At 46.0% G+C, this 21,298-nt stretch overlaps 1 protein-coding gene across 3 annotated transcripts in view; it reads right to left on the bottom strand.

The window, feature by feature from the left end:
* LOC135247489 (PH and SEC7 domain-containing protein 1-like) overlaps window positions 1–21,298 on the bottom strand; it is a 63,773-nt gene that overhangs the window by 9,521 nt on the left and 32,954 nt on the right. For 2 of the 3 annotated variants that reach the window (XM_064320983.1, XM_064320984.1), the window contains 3 exons: window positions 11,441–11,484; window positions 2,960–3,150; window positions 1,421–1,491 (listed from right to left, as the gene is read on the bottom strand). In XM_064320983.1, coding sequence (XP_064177053.1) covers window positions 1,421–1,491; window positions 2,960–3,150; window positions 11,441–11,484 — 306 coding nt within the window. Of the gene's footprint in view, window positions 1–1,420; window positions 1,492–2,959; window positions 3,151–11,440; window positions 11,485–16,753; window positions 18,706–21,298 lie in introns of those variants that run through there. The other variant, XM_064320985.1, reaches the window with a different exon arrangement.

Below are 21,298 nucleotides of genomic sequence, written 5' to 3'. Positions count from 1 at the left end.
GTGATGAATAACTTCTGCGGTGAACCGCAGTGCTTGTGACGCAGTTGTTTTGCTAACGGGCAGAGCAGGAGGGAAACACAGAGGTATGGATGAAATCAGGGGTATGAAAGACAGAACTAGACTGGCCCGAACCGTACGTTTGTGGGTAACTCTGGACCCACGCGGACCCTGCGGGTTTCATGCTGGTTTCTGTCCAAGGGCCCAGCCTTATCTGAAACCGAGCCCCAGGCTCTGGCACGGGCCCGCAACAGGATCGCAGACCCATATGGGCCGTCGGGGCCGTGCCAGCCCCCGAGCCTGTACCACGGCGGATCATTCTGGAAAGATCCTGCTGTAATGTTATGTTGCAATCAAGTGGAAACCAATCTGGAAACTTAAGCAATGGCAAGTTCCCTAAAATTTTTAATTTCTACAATAATACAGATTTGTTGTCTGTAAACTTAATGAATAGCTACAGAATGTGTATATCATTTATAAAAGATGTTATTCAGTTCCGTTGCTTTTCACATGTAGTCTTTTTTTAAAATATGACTCAACTTGCAATTTGTTCATTCATACTTGCATGGTTTTCTATTAACACTTGGCTTGTATATAAGGCAAGAATCAAAACACCCACTCTGGAAGCTGAGCTCTTGAATACTGAATAGTATGGATACAGGTTGCGCAGCCAATCGAATGACTCACTCATTATAGAACAATTAATCAGTCAGCACCATTGTGATTAGGAATTAAGTTCTATTGAGAAAAAAAGACACTGAATACATAACAACTGGGGTCTGAGACATTGAAGACACGTGGCATGACTTAAAACTTGTAGTATACTACAATTTCAATTCAACTCAATTTATTGTCATTATACCATTCCAGTATAGCAAAAAGTCTTGTTCGCCAGTCTCTCTGGTGCAACATAAAAGCATAGTGCAGACACTGACACAGTTAAAAAAAACACACACTTTCAAGACAGTTTTAGACTTAAAAACACAAAAAAACAAAACAAAATAAGTAAATAAAAATAAGAATAGAAAAGAGTTTAAAAAATTAAAAGTTATGCATAAAAAGTGCAAGTGCAATTTACATCCAAGATGCTGAACTTTGAACATTTATTTTTCCATTATAGCAATATAAATAAAAATAAAATATATTTTTATATCAAAGAACATGCACTTGCATTGAGCGGACAGCCCAGCAGTCAGTTGTGACTGAGTGCAACAACTGTTTCCTGCATTAATAGACAGACTAAAACCATGGCTAAATTATATGTCAAAATAAACACCAGTCTCGTATAACTGGCCACATTATAACCAGTCCATATAGACACTTCCAGGTTTTACCTGGACTGGAAGACACATGATTGCACTAAGAACAGTTTTAGCAGCATGAACAGCTCGCACCCAACCCTGCATGAGACGCATCCACGTACCTTCTGTAGGTAGAGAATCAGCCCCTTCAGCACAGCATAAAAGGTCTTCCATCCTCTCTTCCCCCTCGGTGCTGTAAACCACCACACAGCCCCCATCAAATCTCACAATAATGCTTGTGAACATGATTGAACCTCTCTCTGATACTGCAAACTCTGTGGTTTTGACAATATATAAAAAAAGATTATATATGATTTGACCTCGCTCTGTGATTCTGTGAACCACAGGGACAAATTAAACGACCATATAATGTAATGAACATACAATCATGATTAAAAATCACTCATATCACACATGTTCATGATTGAAGGTCACTTTCATGGCACATACAGTCACGATTAAAATCACTCACACTAAGCACGGCTATGATGAAAGATCTCTCTCATGCTAAACATGGTTATGATTAAAGTTCACTATCACAGCACACAAGATCATAGTTAAAGGTCACTTTCATTATACCGTAAGTCAGGATCAAAGGTCACTCTCATGGTTATCTTATAAGGTTACTACCATACAGAAGGCAGGTTGAGGCAGAGGACACAGCTGTCCAGCACATTCTGCATGTTTCCTTTTATTCCTTAACCACAATCATTATTATGCTAACCTCATACACAATCATGTTAATGTCCTATGCAGTCAAATCAGTCAAACATATCAGTCTTACGCAGTCTTACAGAGAAAGGCAAATACCTGTGTCTACCTGTAAGCAGTACCATGTTTGTAACACTTAGTAGTCTGTTTCTCCCATTGGTCTTTACTGAAGTGATGTGTTTGTTTTTCTATAACTGCCTGTTGTGTGAATGTTCTGAATATGCCAAAGGAACTTAGAATGTAAAACTAAGCATGAAAACAGCGTCTTCCCGTGTCCGCCATTTTTGAAAGAGACATACAGTAAACTCTGCTGGATCCCATTGGAAGAATCACTGAGACACTGTTTCTTGTTATATGCTCAATGTACTATATGTACTGTAAGTTTATTTGGCTTTAACCATCCTCATATTTTCTTTCAGATCAATTTAACTGTATTTTGATCTGTAGTTGTTTTTGTATTGGTGCTATGGGCGATTGTATGGCCAACTGAATGCAAGGTACTGTATTTTAAAGCTCCTTACAAATTTGCTTTTAATCACACTGATGAATATACAGAGTACAAAAAATACAAAAATACCACAATCTGGCACTAGGCAGAATAAAAGTATTACATTTTATCCATCTAATTTTGTTTGCCCTATTTCCACCTCAGCTGATGTGTGCTGAGCGTAGAGAATAATGGTTGCAGTGCATCACCCAGGTGGGGCCACACACAGTGGTTAGATTTCCCCCTTCAATTTAAAGTGCTTTGAGATTATGAAATATATAACTGCAGTGCCTACAGATCCACTGTTGTTAAGGTGAAGAGCAAAAGTCTTTCAAGAAATGTTTCCAATCAATAAAAAAAGGGATTTGGGAGGATGCAGGGATGGAAGGGGTGGGAGGGTTGAGGGAAGGACTGGGGCAGGAGGAGAGGTAACTGGTGGATTAGGAGCAGGGAAGGCACGTACTTCTCTTTCCGTCAGAATCAGCGTGGACTTTGCGGACCAGGAAGCCCGCCTTGTAGACGAGGGTGCCCGACTGCGAGGACACGCCCGTAAAGGCGTTCCCCCCGCTGTCCACTCGCTTCATGCTGCGGGAGGCGGAGTCAGAGCGCCCGTCGGCCAGCTCCGAGAACGACTTGCGTAGCTCCTCCTCATCGCTATGGAGACAGGGACGAAAAGAGAAGAGTCACGCAGCCAAACCCTCATGCAGCTGTCAATAATTGTTCCAAAAGCAAACATCGCCCACGTTTGCACGGGGATCTGTTCAACGAAAGTTCCATTGATCCTAATACTACCTGGATGGGTATATCAGAGCAACCACAGTGAATGAGAAAACCCCATCCATGTAATATAATGGTTGGTTTAGCTGTGTAGGATCCATCTTCAGTCAGATGACCAGTGTAATTCTATGGTGAGAAATCTACTGCATATTAAAAGACTGGCTGAGGGCATATGCAATTCAGTCACACCAAAGCAAACCATCCAGTAATAATCCAGCTCCGCTGAACAGATTTGCTTTACTTACTGTTAAAAATATACAGCCACGGAAGTGAGATTTTGTTGCAAATGAAAATCAGTTCTCGCTGAGTGACTGACACCATGGGTTATGTCTGGCTAGTCAGGCAGCAGTAAATACACCTGCCTTCTCGAGCGTGTCTCTGTTTGGGTCACACCTCCCAGCATGCTAGATCCAGCTCAATGTTTGTTTCTCTGCTGCACGGCAATAGGAAGATATCACACCATGAGAAAGCAGACTTTTGCTTCTGTAAAATGAAATGCTACTATTTTGGGACTGCAGTACAAAATAAACAAGCTAATGAATGACAAATGGAATAATGAGACACTTCACGAATCTGTTCTTCTGCTTATTGCTGATGTCAATGCACAAGTATGAGCGGACACCCATCGAAACGTTTGGATAATATATTTAAATACATTTCCTCTGTTGCAACAGCTGCAGTAATTTCTTAAACTCATTAAATTGCCAGAAAAAAAACACAATGGAGTAGCTCCACTTAAGCTCTTAATTGCAGAAAAGCTGAAAAAGTTATCCATACCATATTAATGACTGATTCACTGAAGTATGGATGCAAATCAAATAAGCACAACTTACGAGTACAATTATGTTATTTTTCTCAGTTGTGAAACATGGTGTTTTTGACATTAATTCATTTACCAATCCATTTAATTCAGCTTTCATAAAATATTTTTTGAGCAAGGCTTGTGCCAGGTTGCATCTTGTCCGCTCCACTAGCTTGCATTTGAGGCTGTACCTTGTTACAGTCATCCAGGCACAATTTTTTAAACTCAAAGAAGGATCTTGGTGTGAAGTTACTTTATGTCCAAATGTGCAAGAATAAAAGGCTAGTTTCGTTCGCAACTATTTTTGAAGCGGAGTAAGCGTTGATTCAATTACATTCTTTGGAAACCTGCTTGTCCTTTTACAAAGGATTCATTTTGATTTGGCCCACAAATAATGGTGCAGGAATAGCAGCATGGTTGATCTAAATATTTGTCTCCATCCAATGAAAAAACCTGGTAGAGCACGTGGCAGGTTCAACATCATCTATGTCACCAAGCAATTCTGTAACAACACATCATTTCTGTATCAGAAAGAGGGATATCCTTATGTGGAAGATCCGCAACTTTGCACAACATCAGGTTAGCGGTAGCTTCCTCTTGTTACTATGACAGCTTCCACGGTGACCAAGTTTACACAATGTAGAGCTTTTAAATAGACCGTGCCCTAATATGGGCAGGTTTCAGGTCATCGAAACAAAATCCACAGTTATGGAAAGTTGTAGCTCACAATCATCTTTTGAACCATGCACACCAGGTAATGAACACCATTTGCATAAAAATTAGTCATTTTTGCTCTGAAGTGTGTGCAGACAATGGAATTGAAATATGCATGACCCAGATAGGGCACTGTGTCACTGTTTCTTTGGTAGAGCAGTTGCGTGCGTTGCAAAGGTTAGTGGATTCCCCCTGTCTCTTGAGGGTGTCATCCGTTTGTGGTATTGTGTGAAAACTAGTCTTCTCATAATTACCAGTGCAAGGTCAATTTTGTGGCCTGCCGTGCTTTACTGTTAATGAATTCTTTAAAAACCTTTAAAAACGAGTCAAGCAACCTGTATTCTACAACAACAAAAAAAGACGTGGCTGGTTAATCATTAATTATGTGGCACTAGGCATGACTGCCTATGTGAGCCGGTAGTGTTCCATAGACGTCCATGGAAAGAAAGGCTACAGTCACAGTAGCCTAGCTAGCAGCATTTTGACCAGGTGGTCTTCTGCAGCCAGTAGGTGGTGGAAGCCTAAAGGACTGAACGCCAACAACGCACGCTACAGCTACACATACAGTATTTATGGCACCTGTCAAAATGCTCAGCTCTTTAATCACCATTAATCACAGCAGAATACAAATAGCCACCTAATACCTGATATATTAATTTGCTGTGTGCTTTGCTGTTATTAGCTGACATAGTCTTTACTCTGGAAAATGTATTTTGACTTACCAATGTTGCACTATGCATTATAGCATAAAATATATTTTTACATATACGGCCCACATACAACAGTTCTGCACAAACTGTTTTTGGAGTTATTTGTTTTTTCTTGGATATTCTAGCCTTATGGGTATATGGCAAATGTTTATGAACATATTGCTTAGTTTAACAGAAGCTGAAAAAACAATGAACCCTTGTTTGTGTGTGTTTGATTGAATTTAGGAGTATGTCTTACATGTGCATTCAGATCAATGTCTCCTATACTTCTAGCAACGCATGGAATTAAAACAAATAGCCTTCTCCTTGAGTCTGTTTTCCCACATTGACGATTGAGACTTAACTAAATGGAAGCATAGCCACTGATATCCTGATTTCTTGTTTCTCCTTGGTGGAAGTGAAAAAGCACTGGAAAAAGCATGGAAAAAATCTAACTGGAGCTGAAGAAAGTAATCTCATTCTCCTTGATACAATCTTACCAAATGTACTGCATTCAAACCTTAATTCATTTCAGTGTGAATCTCCAAACTGGCCTTACAATACTGAGGCTGATAGTATCTTTGCGTTCGAGTTCCTTGTTTTCCAGCTTCTGGTTGATAATGTCTCCCTTTTGGCACGAAAAATCTCAGTTAACTGAAAAAAATCCTGTCTTCTCCAACCCCCCCCCACACCCCCCCACCTTCCCCCCAGCATTTTGCTCTTGTGGAACAGTCCTGTTTCCTGATAAAAGGGTGTCACAGCTTGGCTTCGGCGGTATCGATCCCCCCACTTTGAGGTCAGAAATGCGAGCGTCCCTCTCAGATGTGGGACTGCTCTCATCTGAAAGGCGCTCTGATGTCTTCCTGGTCCCCGAGCAGCGTCAAGCGGCTTCGCCGGCTCCCCCGCCTCCCCGCTGCGAAGCTCTTTCACACAATCCCTTACTGTGAGCAGCTCTGGGCAATGAAAGCACAGCAGAGACCGGTGGGGGGAAAAAAAAAATCTTTTTTACTGCAGCGAGTTTGTGATGCTCTACTTTATCACAGAAACTGCCTTTGTTCCTTGTGTTAAACTGCATCTCGGAGGATCTTGTTACCTTCAACGCTATTACATTTTGCCACGCTTTTTATTTGTAATGTGCAATGTTTTCGTTTAGCATCGCTGAACCTGTCAAAATGTGTTTGTTTCTAAAAAGATGCAGCACTAGCTTTTAATTGTAATTCAAAGGACAAATCATTGAATCCTGGCCCCAGAAGAAGAACAGTGGATTTAAATGAAAGTAATAGCACTGCATAAACCTCACCCAAAAATTTAAAAAAAATGTAATTCAGAGGCAGAGCTTCTGGTTTCTTAGTTGACAGAGCAGCATGCCTTTCAGAATGTATGGCATATGAGATAAGAATTAAAGGCTATTTGTCATGTCCCTAATGAAGCTCTTTCCGTTTTGATTGCCGTTTGTAACGATGTACCTCAGTGTGCTGGAGGGCTTGGGTAATGAGGTGTCTTAACGCGCTGGAGGGTGCGTGTAATTTTGCACGTGAGCGTTCTAAAGAGGCCGCGTGTAGCGGCGCGCGTCGAAGGGCGTTTGCGACGACGCGCCCGGGTGTGCAGGAGGCCCCCCCGCGTAGTCTAAAGGGTGCGAAACAACAGAGGCTGTCCCTGCCCGGCTCTCCTCCAACGCCCAGGGCCCCACGGCGGAGCGAGAGGCAGCTGCTTATCTAAACGAGCCATTAATTAGGCAGCCGCGGCCAACACCCTCAGGCAGCGGTTAATTAGAGCGCCATGCACCCGCCCCCTCCCGTCCCACCACAGAGCCACGCGGCACCCAGGTGCCTTTCACCCTCCCCAAATATCTGACCTAGGCTCGGTCTGCCCACCCCCTGCTCCAGAGCAGAGAACATTATCAGTGGAATCGGGCACTGACCTAGGATCAGTGCGGAGAGGCAGAATCTACAGAGCGGTGGAAAGAGCTTTGCGATTAGGCGGGCGATTAGGTGCGCCTTCACACGGTTAGCCGGCTAATGCCCGGCTAATGCCCGGCTAATGGCCTGCTTCATCCCTACAAGGGAGGCTTTCAGCACAACACCATTCAAGCAGCGTTCCGCGAAACCCAACGTAACAGCGGAGGTTCTCAGACGAGATCGCCCTGACGATGAGGCACTCGACTTCCGCTTAGCAACGGCCCCAGCTCTTAGTAACGGAAAGGGGGGGAAAAAAAGGGAAGAAAACATCCTGGTTCTCCCTTCAACGAAATATCACAATAATGACATCAGCTTGTTTCAGCTCTGCCCAAATTCTCTTCATTACATTGTTTTGTTTGTTTGTACTAAAAATAAATAAAACAGAATCTATTTTACAGGCAGCGAAGACTGCCTAATACCACCAGAGAAGAGAATCTGAAAATAGGAGCAGGGAATATCAAAATGGTTCCTTCCCCTCTCATTCAACTGTGTTACGAAGAGCCAATGGTACACAAATGCAGTTAACCCCTAACATGCCAGTGAGGAGCGCTGGAGAACACTGTGTGCGGTACAGTTCTTGCCTGTTGCCTGGTAACTGCAGACTGGCCTGAAACCCCCAACACATGCAGACGAGGAGAGAAGAGGAGAGGGAGGACAGTAAAGGAGAGGACAAGAGAGGAGAGGAAAGGACAGAGGACAGGAGGGTTGAGGAGAGGACAGGAGAGAAGAGGACAGGAGGGGAACAGGAAAGGAGAGGAGAAAAAAACAGAATGGAAGAGTAGGAGAGAAGCAAAAGAGGAGAAAAAAGGAAGCAAGTGAGAGAAGAGAGGATAAAGAGAGGGAAAATGAGAGAACAGGAAAGCAGATACAGGGGAAGGAAAGGAAACGAGGAAACAGGGAGAGGAGAGGAGGAGAGGAGGGGTGGAAGACGGGCGGCTGTCCCGTGTAATTAAGGCACCGTCAGAGTGATTAAAGCGGGTCTGAGGACGCCGGGCGGGGAACCCGCGTCACGGCAACGCCAGCGGTTAGCGGGGGCAGAGCCGCCCCGTCACTCAAACTGCGCCTCAGCTGACGGGCGGCAGAACGCAGCTGAACGCAGCGTCCCAACGCTGCCTCGCGTTTCGACGCAGAATCGCTCAAGAAAACACACCGTCATGTGACAGTTTCTTATCCCAAGCTTTTTCACTGCGCTGCAGCTTTCCCCATGTCTGTGGGGACAGTGCAGGACAGTGCGCTGCTTCTCACTCTGCAGTACCCCCGCCCGAGCTGCGCAGTCGCAGAATTGCAGGAGAGCAGTTTGCTCACCGGGGGCACAGGCGGGCTGTAGGCACCTGGCCAACCCATCTCATGCAAAGAGACTGGGAATATCCTGCCAACTGAAAGCCTCCCCCCTTGGGCATGCTGCTGCTAGTTATGCAGAGCTACTTTAAAGCACAATCGATATTCCAACCACACGGTGAGGCATGTGCCTACACTGGAACCCATAAGCTTTGCAGGATTAGCCACCTGGAAATCTGTCACGTTATACAAATTATTTTTTTTTAAAAGTACAGATAACATCAACATCACGCTACATTCTCTCGCTTGCTATCTCTCACACTTTCTCTCTAACCCACCCTCCCTCCCTGCAGCTCTGTGTCATCATAAGCAGAGAGAGAGAGAGGGGGAAGGGGGTACAGTGGCCGGAAACAGTGGGTGATTAAAGCAGGCGGCAGAAGATAGGCACCGAATGAAAGGGAATAACAGAAGAGCAACGAGTCTCCGAGCTCCCCCCTCTCTCCCCCTCCCTCTCTTTTTCTCTTTCAGGGAAAAGAGGAAGGAGAATCTCTCCCTGTCCCTCCCCCCCCCCCCCCTTTCAATGGAACTGGGGAGGGAGTGCACACTGCTCATGTGGCAACGAGTGTGAGAGAGATGCCTACACGTGTTTTTTTTTTTTTTCCCAAAAATCATTTAAACTGATATAATTTGCCAGAAAACCTCATCCACAACAAATTATGATGGCTAACACAGCACCACTATAAATATATATATATATATATATAAGCAGCTTCATTAAGAGCAGAATCAACATCATAGGCTGCAGGGAACCCAGTGCTAAAACACAAGGGCACAGCAGTGAATATCTTACTTTTTTATATCATCTCTTTTTATGCTGGGGGGGGGGGGGGAGGCTGTACAGCAATTAAGTGGGGCTTATTATTGAGGTGTGTGTGTGTGTGTGTGTGTGTGTGTGTGTGTGTGTGCGTGCCTTCAGTTTTCAGCCCTGACTACGGAGAGGTAATTGCAGAGAGGGGAGCTGTAGCTATGGTACTGTAGCCATGGAACTGTAGCTATGGCAACAAAGCCTGCAAAACTGGAGTCTTCATTTGCTGCTCTGAACATCACAGAAGCCAATCCAGAATAGCAGCCCTTGACACACAAGCTTCAGAGCAGGCAGCAGTGCTGACGGAGCCTCATCAATAAACACATTGGAAACAAAAAGACTGTAAGTAAATCCTCCAAGACAAGCCACTGACCCCATACCCATGCACACATAAATGCAACCATCCTGTTTGTGTGTGTGTGTTGCACCAATCAAAGGGAAAATTTTTGCTGTTGCCCATCTGCTCCTTTGTTACTGGGTTAATATAGTTTTTAGTTTCAGGCAATAGGACCCGCAGAGGAGGATGCAGGCCCATTGTGTCACATCCCACATGGACTGTAGGCCCCAAGGCCGGCCATTTCCATTATCCCTTACCCCCCCAAACTCCTACAACAGCACTGAAGAGGGCATGGAGCGGTGGTGGTGATGATCAGCCTAACAAGCCAGGCTGTCTCTCTCTCTAGCTCTATCTCTCTCTCTCTTGCTATCTCACTCACTCTTCAGCGCTCTCCCTCACCCTCTCTCTCTCTCCCTCGATTCATCTCCCCATCTTTTCACCTGCATCTGTTAATCCGCATCAATCGATACCTCGCAGGCCGGGCGCGTGCGGGACGCCGCACGCCGGGGATCGATGCGCGCCTGAGCGTGACGGATGAGCGGAGCCTGAGGAGAACGCGCCGTGCCCCGGAGCTGCGCTGCCGCCGCCGCTGATCCGTCAGGCTGCTCCGTCTCAGCCACGGGCGGCCAGCGGCTAGCTGCTGATCCGTCAGGCTGCTCCGTCTCAGTTACGGGCGGCCAGCGGCCGGCCAGCTGGGTTTGATGTACAGCACAGAGTGCGATATACTATGGGTAATGCAGAGTACTAAGTGTGATATACTAGGTTTCATGTACTATACTCAGTGTAATATACTAAGTGTGATACACTGAGTGTGATACAGTATTAGGTGTAATGTACTGCACTGCATGTGATATACTAGGTGTGATGTATTGTACTGAGTGAAATATACTGTACTGAGAGTGATCTAGTGTGTGTGATATACTGAATTACTGATGTATGGGGTATGTTGTACTGGTTGAAATATATGGGGTGTGTTGCATTGTGAGTGATATATGGGGTGTGTTGTATTGTGAGTGATATATGGGGTGTGTTGTATTGTGTGTGATATATGGGGTGTGCTGTATTGTGTGTGATATATGGGGTGTGCTGTATTGTGTGTGATATATGGGGTGTGTTGTATTGTGTGTGATATATGGGGTGTGTTGCATTGTGTGTGATATATGGGGTGTGCTGTACTGTGTGTGATATATGTGGTTTAATGTACTGGATGTGATCTTTAATTGCTGAACAAGATGTACTGGACTGAGAGTGACACTGCTTAACTACTTTCGCCACTGAATCATTTCATCTGCACATGTTGTCAGGGAATGTATAAGTGCATACAAGCAGGCAGGCATAATCAGCACAGGCATAAGCATGTAAGCTGGAATTTTAGTGCACTCTACCGTATGCAGATATACACACCGACCACATCTCCCCACCAAGGCATTCACGTACATACATGTTTGCTTTGACGCCACGACTGATTCAAATACACACGCACAAGCACAGACACAGGAGCAAGAAATAAACACTGGAACTCACATCGTCCACTGCAGCTTCTCATTCTTAATGGAGTTGTACAGTGCCTGTGGGAAGAACAAAGAGTCAGAAATGAGTGAGCACATGTGTGCAGGTGCCTGTGCGTGTGTGCATCGAAACGTAGGTGTATGTGTGTGTGTGTGTGCACGCACAGGTAGGTGTGAGAGTGAGCGTGCGTGTGTGCATGCATGCGTGCATGTGTGTGTGTGTGTGTGTACAGTACATGCGCGCATGTGTGTGTGCATGTGTGTGCGTGTGAGTGTTAGAGAAGAACAAGCTATGGTCGCAATTACTGTCACACCTGACTGCCTCATCCTCAGCTGAATTTATGAACTGCTGCTGCTGCAGTACACTTCAAGCAGGCTGAGTAAGGGGATGTAAATCAATCAATCAAACTGTATCTCCGCAAATGCAACAGACAACCTCCCGAACGTCCCACAATGCTGCGCAAATAAGTGTTTATCAGTCGGGCTCTTATGGGCTGTCAAATGTGCCCACACTTGATTTAATTATTTCAAGGAGGTGTCCTTGAAAATTGCATAATGAGGCGAAATGATAAAACTTTGTCTTTGTTCAGAGAACTGAATAAAGCAGCGTGACCTCCCGACAAACTACAGAATGCCTACGGGCTACTCGATAACAGCACATTAATACAAAGTATTGATTATTTCATTCCAGCGGAGAAATTGGCCCTCTAAACAGCCACTGCATCTCATTTATATAAATACCCATTCATAAAACATCCACGCGCTCAGGAAAACGTAGCTTTGATTCATGGCCTCCTCTCGGCGCCGTGCGCTGCATCTCGATGTCTCGCCCTCGATAAAAAGGGGAAGACCTGAGCGGGGGCTGCCATCCCGCGCCGGTGACTACATCCAGCCCCGACAGCGGGGGGAGATTTATCCACCGCGCTTCGAGTAAACCCGCTAGCCCGGCGCGGGGCGGCGCGCCGCCGTCGCGTCTGCGCTCCGTTAGACAGCGCGTCTCCGAGACGACGGCCAATCGCGTCCCGGTCGGCCGCGAGCGCCGCCGCCACCAGCGACTCCTCCCCGTCCCTCCTCCCCGCTCCTCCTCCTCTGCCGCTCTCCCTCCGCCCCGTTCACCTTCCACGTCCTCCCTCTGCTCATTCAGGGGGACCGCAGACCAGACGCCCTGTCTGCTAAACCAGACGCTGTAGCGCTCGCCCGATTCGAACGCTGTCCCCAAGCTGTCACACTACATTTCCATCCTCCAAAAACATTTGCTTCAGTTGTTGCCTGTTTAATCTAATTCTTTGTACTTATGCTATTGTTGTTCAGGAACACAGCTTTAGTGATATGCTTGTAATTCATTTCATAGTGCTATATTATTCTTATACTACAACAACAACCACCACAATAAAAATACTCATTATGATTAGTCATACAATTTGAATACTAATCAATACCCACTTTTTTGTGCCCACCAACTGTGAGAATTGGACAATGAACAAATGAACAAAAATGGAACCCTTCTACAATACAAAAATACTGACAAAACAGGGCCAATGGTTTTAAATAGCACAAAATGTTATACTGAATCTACAGCAGTGTAACAGAACTGTAATTACATCAGGAGTGTATGTAACAACACACAACAAGCACAAAGGAGAGGAACACAGAGGAACAGAGAGGAGCAGTTAGCGGAAGAGCGACGGCGTTATACGAATGACGTGGTCGTGCTGGTTGGTTCGCTGCCCGAGAGAGAGCACATTTTGAGGGCACAAAGAGTGCAGCACTTCACAGGCATGAATCGCTTTGGTAAAACATCCAGCTGTATGAATGGGTAACACAGTGCATCAAAATGAACACTGTGCAAGGTGCCCTGGTTACGCGCGGCTGCAAAGCAAATCAATTAATGGTAACAAAAGGGAAGGAAGAGGGAGTCACCCCCCCCAATCACACACACACACACACACACACACACACACGTACTCACTAATCTATTTACTGAGATTAAATTAGACAGCGATTCTGGTCACTGTCCGTGCTGTTTTTCAGGACCTGTGGGATGATGACCAGTGAGAGCCTCTGGTCTCAACTGATCGGGCAAGGCCTGACAGCCAGCAGTCCCAGGAGTAGGAGTGGACAGTAATCGAGCGATAAGTGAGAGGAATGAGGATTGCTTGTCATGAGGAGAGAGATGGGGGGGGGGTGGGGGGGATGTGGCTGTACTGACTTATCCCCTGCTTTCCCAATCCACACACAAACATAAATGCATGCAGGCATACACGTATACACAAATAAACACCCCAAACACACACACATACACTCACACACACATACAAACACATAGTAACACACACACACATACACACACACGCACACACACACACACATATACAAACACATAGTAACACACACCGACACACACACACTCACACACATACATACACACAGACACACACACACGTGTACATGCACACACACATTGTCCTCATTAGATATACAGCAGTAGGTGAGCTGAAAGACACAAGGAGGTCAGGGGAAGCACTGCACACCTAAGCACAGAACAGCCATAGTGGAGAATCACCACTTACTCCAGGAGCAGTGAAGTAACCTCCTTTAAAGTGGTACTACCATGCAAGCTATTTTGGGGACAGTACGGGATGCAAAATAATTATAAATAGCAGTATCTAAACCAATTCTACTCACGGTGCATTTCTGAGATCCCATATATTTGAACCTGCTCTGTACAAAACAATTACATTTTTTATGAACCAAAAAAAAACATTTTTTGTTACTGTAAGTAGATCTTCTGACCAAAATAAACCTGTTAAAAATGTGTGTAGGTAAATGACCAGACTAACCAAATATTATGTTCTCTTCATCAAATAGTCTTGTCTCTTCAAGATATTTCATTTCATTCATCCATTTCACATTTTTCCCTCAACCAGAACTACTGAAACTTCATTGTGCAGTATGTAAGTTTGTATTAGAAAACGTTTGTGTATATTTGGTTAAATTTCTTTCACATCCCTATAGATATCAATAAATTAAAATCTCTAGGAAAAATATCTCATCTCTCTGACTGCCCCAAGCTCTGAAATCAGCCACTCCAAATTTCACAGTGCCTGAATCTTAACAACCAATCAGGACAGCTCTCTGCATGGAGGCTGCCCTACCTGCCAGTCAATCATCTTATGTGTTCACAGCACTGTCAAAGCAGGCAGGGCAGGATTACACAGATAAGACCAGAGCAGAGATATTGCAGAGGCAGTGCAATAGATAGATATAGCAAGCTAGTACAAAATGAAATAAGAACTCCAGGGGAAAAATTTGCCAAAATGACCAGTTCTGCTTTGCCTACAACAGCATATACTGATAAAATCAGAAAGAAAAAAAAAATGACAGAAGAATAAAAGATTTTTACCAAAAAGGACTTGAACCTAGCGAGAGACAAGATAAGAGTGAACATCAGTTTGGCATTTCAGTGATGGTGAGAGCTCCGAGATTTGAAGGGCTTCAAAAGTGATGCTGAGCTTGCTTTATTGCTGCTGGACAGATAATTATCTTGCTTGTTTAATTTCTGTTGGGATTTATTATCCCCCTGAACTGTGCAGCCGACTTAGCTACTTTATCAACAAACATTGTAGGTGAAATTTGCTGTAGCAAAAATAATGTTCAATTCAAAATGAAGTTTGGCTGTGCATCAATCAGGCATCAAGCTCAATCATTTCTGCCGATAATACCATGCTTGCTGTAGACCATAGCTGTAAGTAAAAGCTATAGCTACGTTCATTGTTTATGTCCATTATGATGACGTTGTGTTTTCTTTCCTACCTGTGAATGAGGCATGCTGCACTTCTCTCCCTACTTTTCAATGCTCTTGCCCTCTCTCTCCAGTACCCAGATGCCAGGCAGTGAAAGTGCATGTGTTTGGAAGTAGGGGCTTTGAAGGGAGAGCAGAGGGGAGGGGGTGGAACATTTTTTTCAAAATCTAGCTCACTCTTGTTCGTTTCTCAGAACTTACATACTGCGCCTTTAAGTCAGCAAGTGCACTAGATGGCTAAAAGAATCACTTGCAAATATTGAATTCTTTCTTTTCATGTAAAACCACTAAAACAGCACGAATTGCTTCAAATCTCAGATAAATGCATGTACCTAATAAAACCCGCAGCCAATAAACCAGCTATTTATTTGAGATTATCAACAGGAAGCCATTATCACTTCAGCATCGACATGCAATGGTGACTTGGCGAGGAAAGCGTTCTTAAGCTGGGAAAAATGGGTCTCTCATGACCACACAGTTATTATAAGAGCAGTAGGCCATACAGGCAGGAGTCAAGCACCTGTTAAGAAACTGTGCACACAGATTTCACCTTGTCCACTTCATCTAAGAACCACATATGGTTGAGCCATGAATTCTGAAGTGGGCATCCATGCCACACAGCTGTGACTGACAGCCCGATAAGTAATGATGAAAAGGTTTCAAGTTCCTGAATGACGCTGAAAGGGTTAGGCCAACACGGCGGTCTCTGAGGCAGGACAAGTACTGTAAAAAAATAAATAAAAAAATAAATAAACCAGACATAATCAGCATTTGGGGATGTAATCTTTGGAAAGGCAACCAGGTTTAATCGATTGGATTTTAGTATTTTCTCCAGACGGCAGTGATGTAGATCTTCCTCTTTTAGACTCACTGAAAACCCTGTGCAAATTGTGTTGGCAGGTACACTCAGCGTGCTGACTGCACTCATAGAAGATTAAAAGTGCCCAAGTCAATGAGGACACTGGTTTTTTTAAAAAGGTCAAAAGGTTAAAGGTAGGACAATAAAGGATAATTAGGAGTGGGCTATCCCCCAACGCCATCTCTGCTTCAGCCCTCCACACTAATGCAGGTTTCACTACAGGAGTGAGCTGCTCACAGGATACATGACCCTCAAGACACCAACAGGTGAGTGGATGTGCACTCCAGTTAATTTTGAGGTGTGTGTGTGTAATAGAAATCCCTAAAGGGCCCCAAAATAAGACCCCAAACGCAGGTGGAAGCTGTAAGTGTTCCAAAACCACAATACCAACTGAGTGTGAATGTGTGTGTGTGAGAGAGAGTGAGAGAGAGAGAGAGAGAGAAAGTAAGTGAGACAGGTGAGCGTTACCTAAGTTTTCCACTCCAGGTGTGTGTAGTGGTGATATGGCCCAGAAGATGAGTATAAATGACATTATCAATATCAGGTGTGTGTAGCCACAGTTATAAGTTAAATGTAAGCTGCAGTATTGTCCTCACCAGGTGTGCGTACAATAGGTAAGAGGTGAGGTGAGGGGTCAGCCCGTGGCGTTTTAGGGAGCAGAGCCATACCTTTTTCCTCTTGCGGGCCTGCGGGTGGTTCTGGCCGTCCTGGGCCTTGCCCAGCAGGTCGGGGAACACCAGAGGCTTGAGCGAGCGCGAGCGGGGGGTCCGGGGGAAGCGAAAGGGGTCCATCACCCGAAAGTCACGCCCGTAGCGCACGGAGCAGAGGGAGCGGGACCGCAGGCGCCCCGCCGAGTGCAGGCTGTTCACCCCGATCATGGCGACGGTGGCGGTGGCGGTGACGGCGGCGGGTCAGGGCCCTGGGGCGGAGGCGGCACTCAGAACCCCCGAGAGGTTGGCGGAATTCGGGTCCTCTCGCTCTCGCGCTTTCCTGACGGTTCTCGCAGCTGGCGTCCGGTCTTCCGGGGATCGGGCAGACGACTCTTCTTCGTTCCTTCTGTCTCTCCCGATCTCTCTATCTCTCTATCTCTCTATCTCTCTTCCTGTCAGCTCCCAAGACTCAGATTCAGTGCCGGCAGCCGGGGCAGGTAAGCGATGTGATTCGCAAAGACAGGGGTGTACTCCTTCGGTCAGGCAGAAGAAGGCCTGCTCTTGGTTAGTCGGGCGCGCACGGTGATGTCAGACGCGCTAGGCCACAGTTGTTGTTTCCAGAGTCACAGGGAAGCTTTGGGAGGTCCTGAGAAAAAGAGAATGCCACACGGTACTCAAAGACTCCTGTGGGCAGAGTGGCTGGACATGAAATATTGATTTAGGCGTTGATTGATTTATTATACATGCAGAGACACGGACGCTAGTACAGCTGAAGGTCCTTCACAGTTTTATCCACGGGGTCTAAATGAACTGTGGCTGGATTCTGAGAGGCGGTGTCCCTTTGACCTGTCGGGACAGGTCCAGGCAGAGCTGCTCGGTGTGGGGGCGCCTTCTAGTGTCCACAGCCCCTTTCTGGTCCTGAGGGCCAAAAGGTGTGTTTACCAAAGGGTGCAAACTGATTCTTCACACCCCCAAAAGACACAGTGACTTCCCAGCTTGACTCTGTAAGCCCTACAGCCAAGTCCTAAGTGCAGGTGCACCACAGCTCCTCCTGTATACACCTGTGGACTTCCTGCAGGCACAGAACAGAACTAAAACACAAACACGCAGGTACACACACACACACACACTCACACAGATGGGCAGTTACACCTGTGGTGGCATCTGGACAAATGAAAGGAAATGGAAATTTCTAGAAACAAACAGCTGGAAAGGCAAGTTCACGCACACACAACCACGCAAATACGCGCGCACACGCGCACGCACATACACACACCACGCAAACACACCACTTGGACAGAAGGAGAGAGAGAGGCTTCCGCCCACTCACAAGCAGAGATTCCCAAATCCCTCTCGGTGTTGCGTCATGTCTCCCAGAAAAGAACACACACACACACACACAAAGGACAAAAACAAACAAACCAAAAAATAAGCCCCACTAAAAACCCACGGTGAGCTTAAGGGAGTTCCGGGTGAGGAGTGAACGGTCCGGCTAAGGATGCAGGTCCAGAGGAAGGCTGGCGGTTTTGTCCACGGGGGAGAGTATATCCTGTTGCACCCGTTCAAAATGGACCCTCTCCATGGAAGTAAGGAGGCTACTCGGCACCCCTGTCCAAAACACGTATATCCTCTTCTTATCTGGCAGGGTTCTTCAAATGCTGTCCGATCCTCATTTTTGGGTTTTTTTTTTCAGGAGGTGGAAAAAATATTCCAGAATTTTTTATTTTTTTTGGGACATCCACTTGTTTGTGCTCCTAATGCGTCGACACGGTTTTCCCCTTTCCCAATCCCGTGTTCCGCGGGGCGAGCTGAGAGTCCTTCCGTCCTCGTCGCTCGGTCCTTTTAAAATGCCGTCTCCCTTTTTTTTGTCCTCCCTTCTGCGGATGAGAAGCGTTTGAATCACAGCGAGAAAGAGACCTGATGGGAGGGCGATCGCTCCCTCTCTCTCTCTCTCTCTCTCTCCCTCTCTCTACCTCACTCCCTCCATGCGTATCTCTCTCCCCCTCTCTCCGTCTGTGAGCAGCGAATCACAGCTTCCCAGCTTTGCACCCCCCCCCCCCCTTCCTAGAGATGCCAATTAGCATTCAGCGCTTGTCTCTAGATAGGTAGGAGAGGTACGACGAGGAAGAGAATAAGGGAGAGAGGAGAAACCAGTAGAACGGTATGTGCGCGTGTGTGTGTGTGTGTGTGTGTGTGTGGGTGTGTGTGTGTGTGTACAGTATTTGTGTGTGTGAAAGAAACTGACCAACTATCTTAAAAAACAGTGCATATGCATAGGTTTAATGTGACTATTATGACAAAAAATCCATTAAAAAAGACACATCATTGTTTGAAGTCTGTCATTAGCAACTCCAGTTCTGATGAGAATACACAGCAGATATATTCAATAAAATTAAAAAAAAGAGGTTAAGAATTCAAGAACCAGAAGCTAGCGCTAGAGCTAGGTGGGCTAGTTTAATGAGGTTTTCGGGGAGGAAAGTGACAGACCGACAGCAGGCCAGACTGCCAGGACTAAAGGTACTCCACGTCCGCACATATTCTGCACATTTTGAGACAGGGCAGTGTGATCTATCCTTATCCCCCGGCTGCGTCCCCCTATGCATTACACATGTAGGGCAGAAATTCGAGGGGCTGATCCACAGGAGCAGAGCCAAGTAGGAGACAGAGAGGAGAACGCACAAATGTGAATAACATGGGAATAGAAATATATATATATAAATGCTGTTCTGGGAGGATTTACACATGAATAAAGCATAACCACATAGAGCAAGCACTAACAAACGCACACACACACACACACACACACACACACACATACACGCATACTAACATGCACACACATACTCATACACACACGTGCACTCACACACACAAACACACACCTACATGCACACACACACACACACACACCTACAAGCACACACACACAAACACACACATACATGCACATGTGCACACACACACGCTCACACACACATACTTACTCACACATGCACACGCAAACACACAAATACATACATGTACAGGCACATACGCATGCATGTGCGCACACACACACACATACACATGCACACACACAAATACATACAGGCACACACACAAACACATACACATACAGGCACACACGTGCGCACACAAACACATACACATACAGGCACACACACACACAAACACACACACACATCACCCGGGCCCATTTGCATCCAAGCTGTGCCGGAGCTCTGCCATTCACAGTCACTTCCTCCACAGACAAAGGGTCAGTTAAAATCCATGCAAAAATGATCTGATTCGGGACCAACTGTCCTCAGCGCGGCCTCCCATCACGTGAACGCACTCAAAAGCTGCTCAACACGGCCGGCCCGCCCCCCCCCCCCCTCAAACGCGCGCACGAACTCAATCAACCGTCACTCAACAGCTGCTCTTCTCCAGGCTGCTCGGCCCAAGGACACCGTCTGGCTATTTTCTGCAGCCCTCCCGCAGTTTCCAACGTTACGCCGCTCACGACCAGCAGTAGAGTGGACAGGAAAGAACAGACCGCCCAGCTAAAGTGATTATCCAGCCGAGCCATTCTAGGTCCGCGCCCAATCGAGCGATTCTATATCTACGTCGTTGAAAACCACCTACAGACTTGCGCTGTTGTCCGCCGGAGGCAGGCACACTCCGCTCCATGTCACGCTGCTGTATTTCTACCTGCCGGGTGGACATACTTATCCGGGGAAAGTGAAAAAGCTTCCATTTTTAATCCGGTTATTCAGCTGGAGTTTTCCGCTGAAGTAGTTACAGTCAAGGGTTCAAGAGGAATGTCAGTATTAAAGGGATTTTTTTTTATCGTACGCGATGTTGCTTTCTCATAACCACGAGTAAACCAGTCATACTTACTGCCCTGCACTTTGAGAAAACATGGTCTACAGAGGTCAGTTTTCACACAAAAACACACACTTTTGAAATTTAACGGTCAGTCATTATCACCCATAACTCATGCCCCTCCTTCCATAGATTGATGCCTATGGTGACACGGGTACAGAGTTTTTTTTTTTTTTTGGAAGAAAACATCCATTATCTGTTCCCACTTATTCCTGTTCAGGGTCACAGGGGGTGCTGGAGCCTATCCCAGGGTGCATTGGATGAGAGACAGGAATACACCCTGGACAGGTCGCCAATCCATTGCAGAGCTTACACACTCCATTCACCCATCATTTACTCACACACTCATACCTATGGGCAATTTAGAGTCTCCAAATAGCCTACCTGCATGTATTTAGACTGTGGGAGGAAACCCACTCGGACACGGGGAGAATACGCAAACACACAAAAATGGCCCAGGCCGGGATTTGAACCCAGCACCTTCTGTGAGGCGACAGTGCTACCCACTTCACCACTGTGCTGCCCGAGTTGAATCCAAGGTGAAGAAAAGTGGCTGGCACTCACGATGGCCATGATTGTCACAAACGCGGCTGGACACACAATGTTCGTACTTCATTTTAATTTCATTCTTCATGCGGTTCTCTTTAAAGGACGCATTTGGCCACCACCGCCCTCGTCATCGTATTGTGGGTCTGAACC

The sequence above is a fragment of the Anguilla rostrata genome, chromosome 2 (genome assembly GCF_018555375.3).
Source record: "Anguilla rostrata isolate EN2019 chromosome 2, ASM1855537v3, whole genome shotgun sequence".
NCBI classification, from domain to species: Eukaryota; Metazoa; Chordata; class Actinopteri; order Anguilliformes; family Anguillidae; genus Anguilla; species Anguilla rostrata.
Note: the sequence above shows the minus strand (reverse complement) of the source record. Positions and strands in the feature narration are given on the sequence as shown.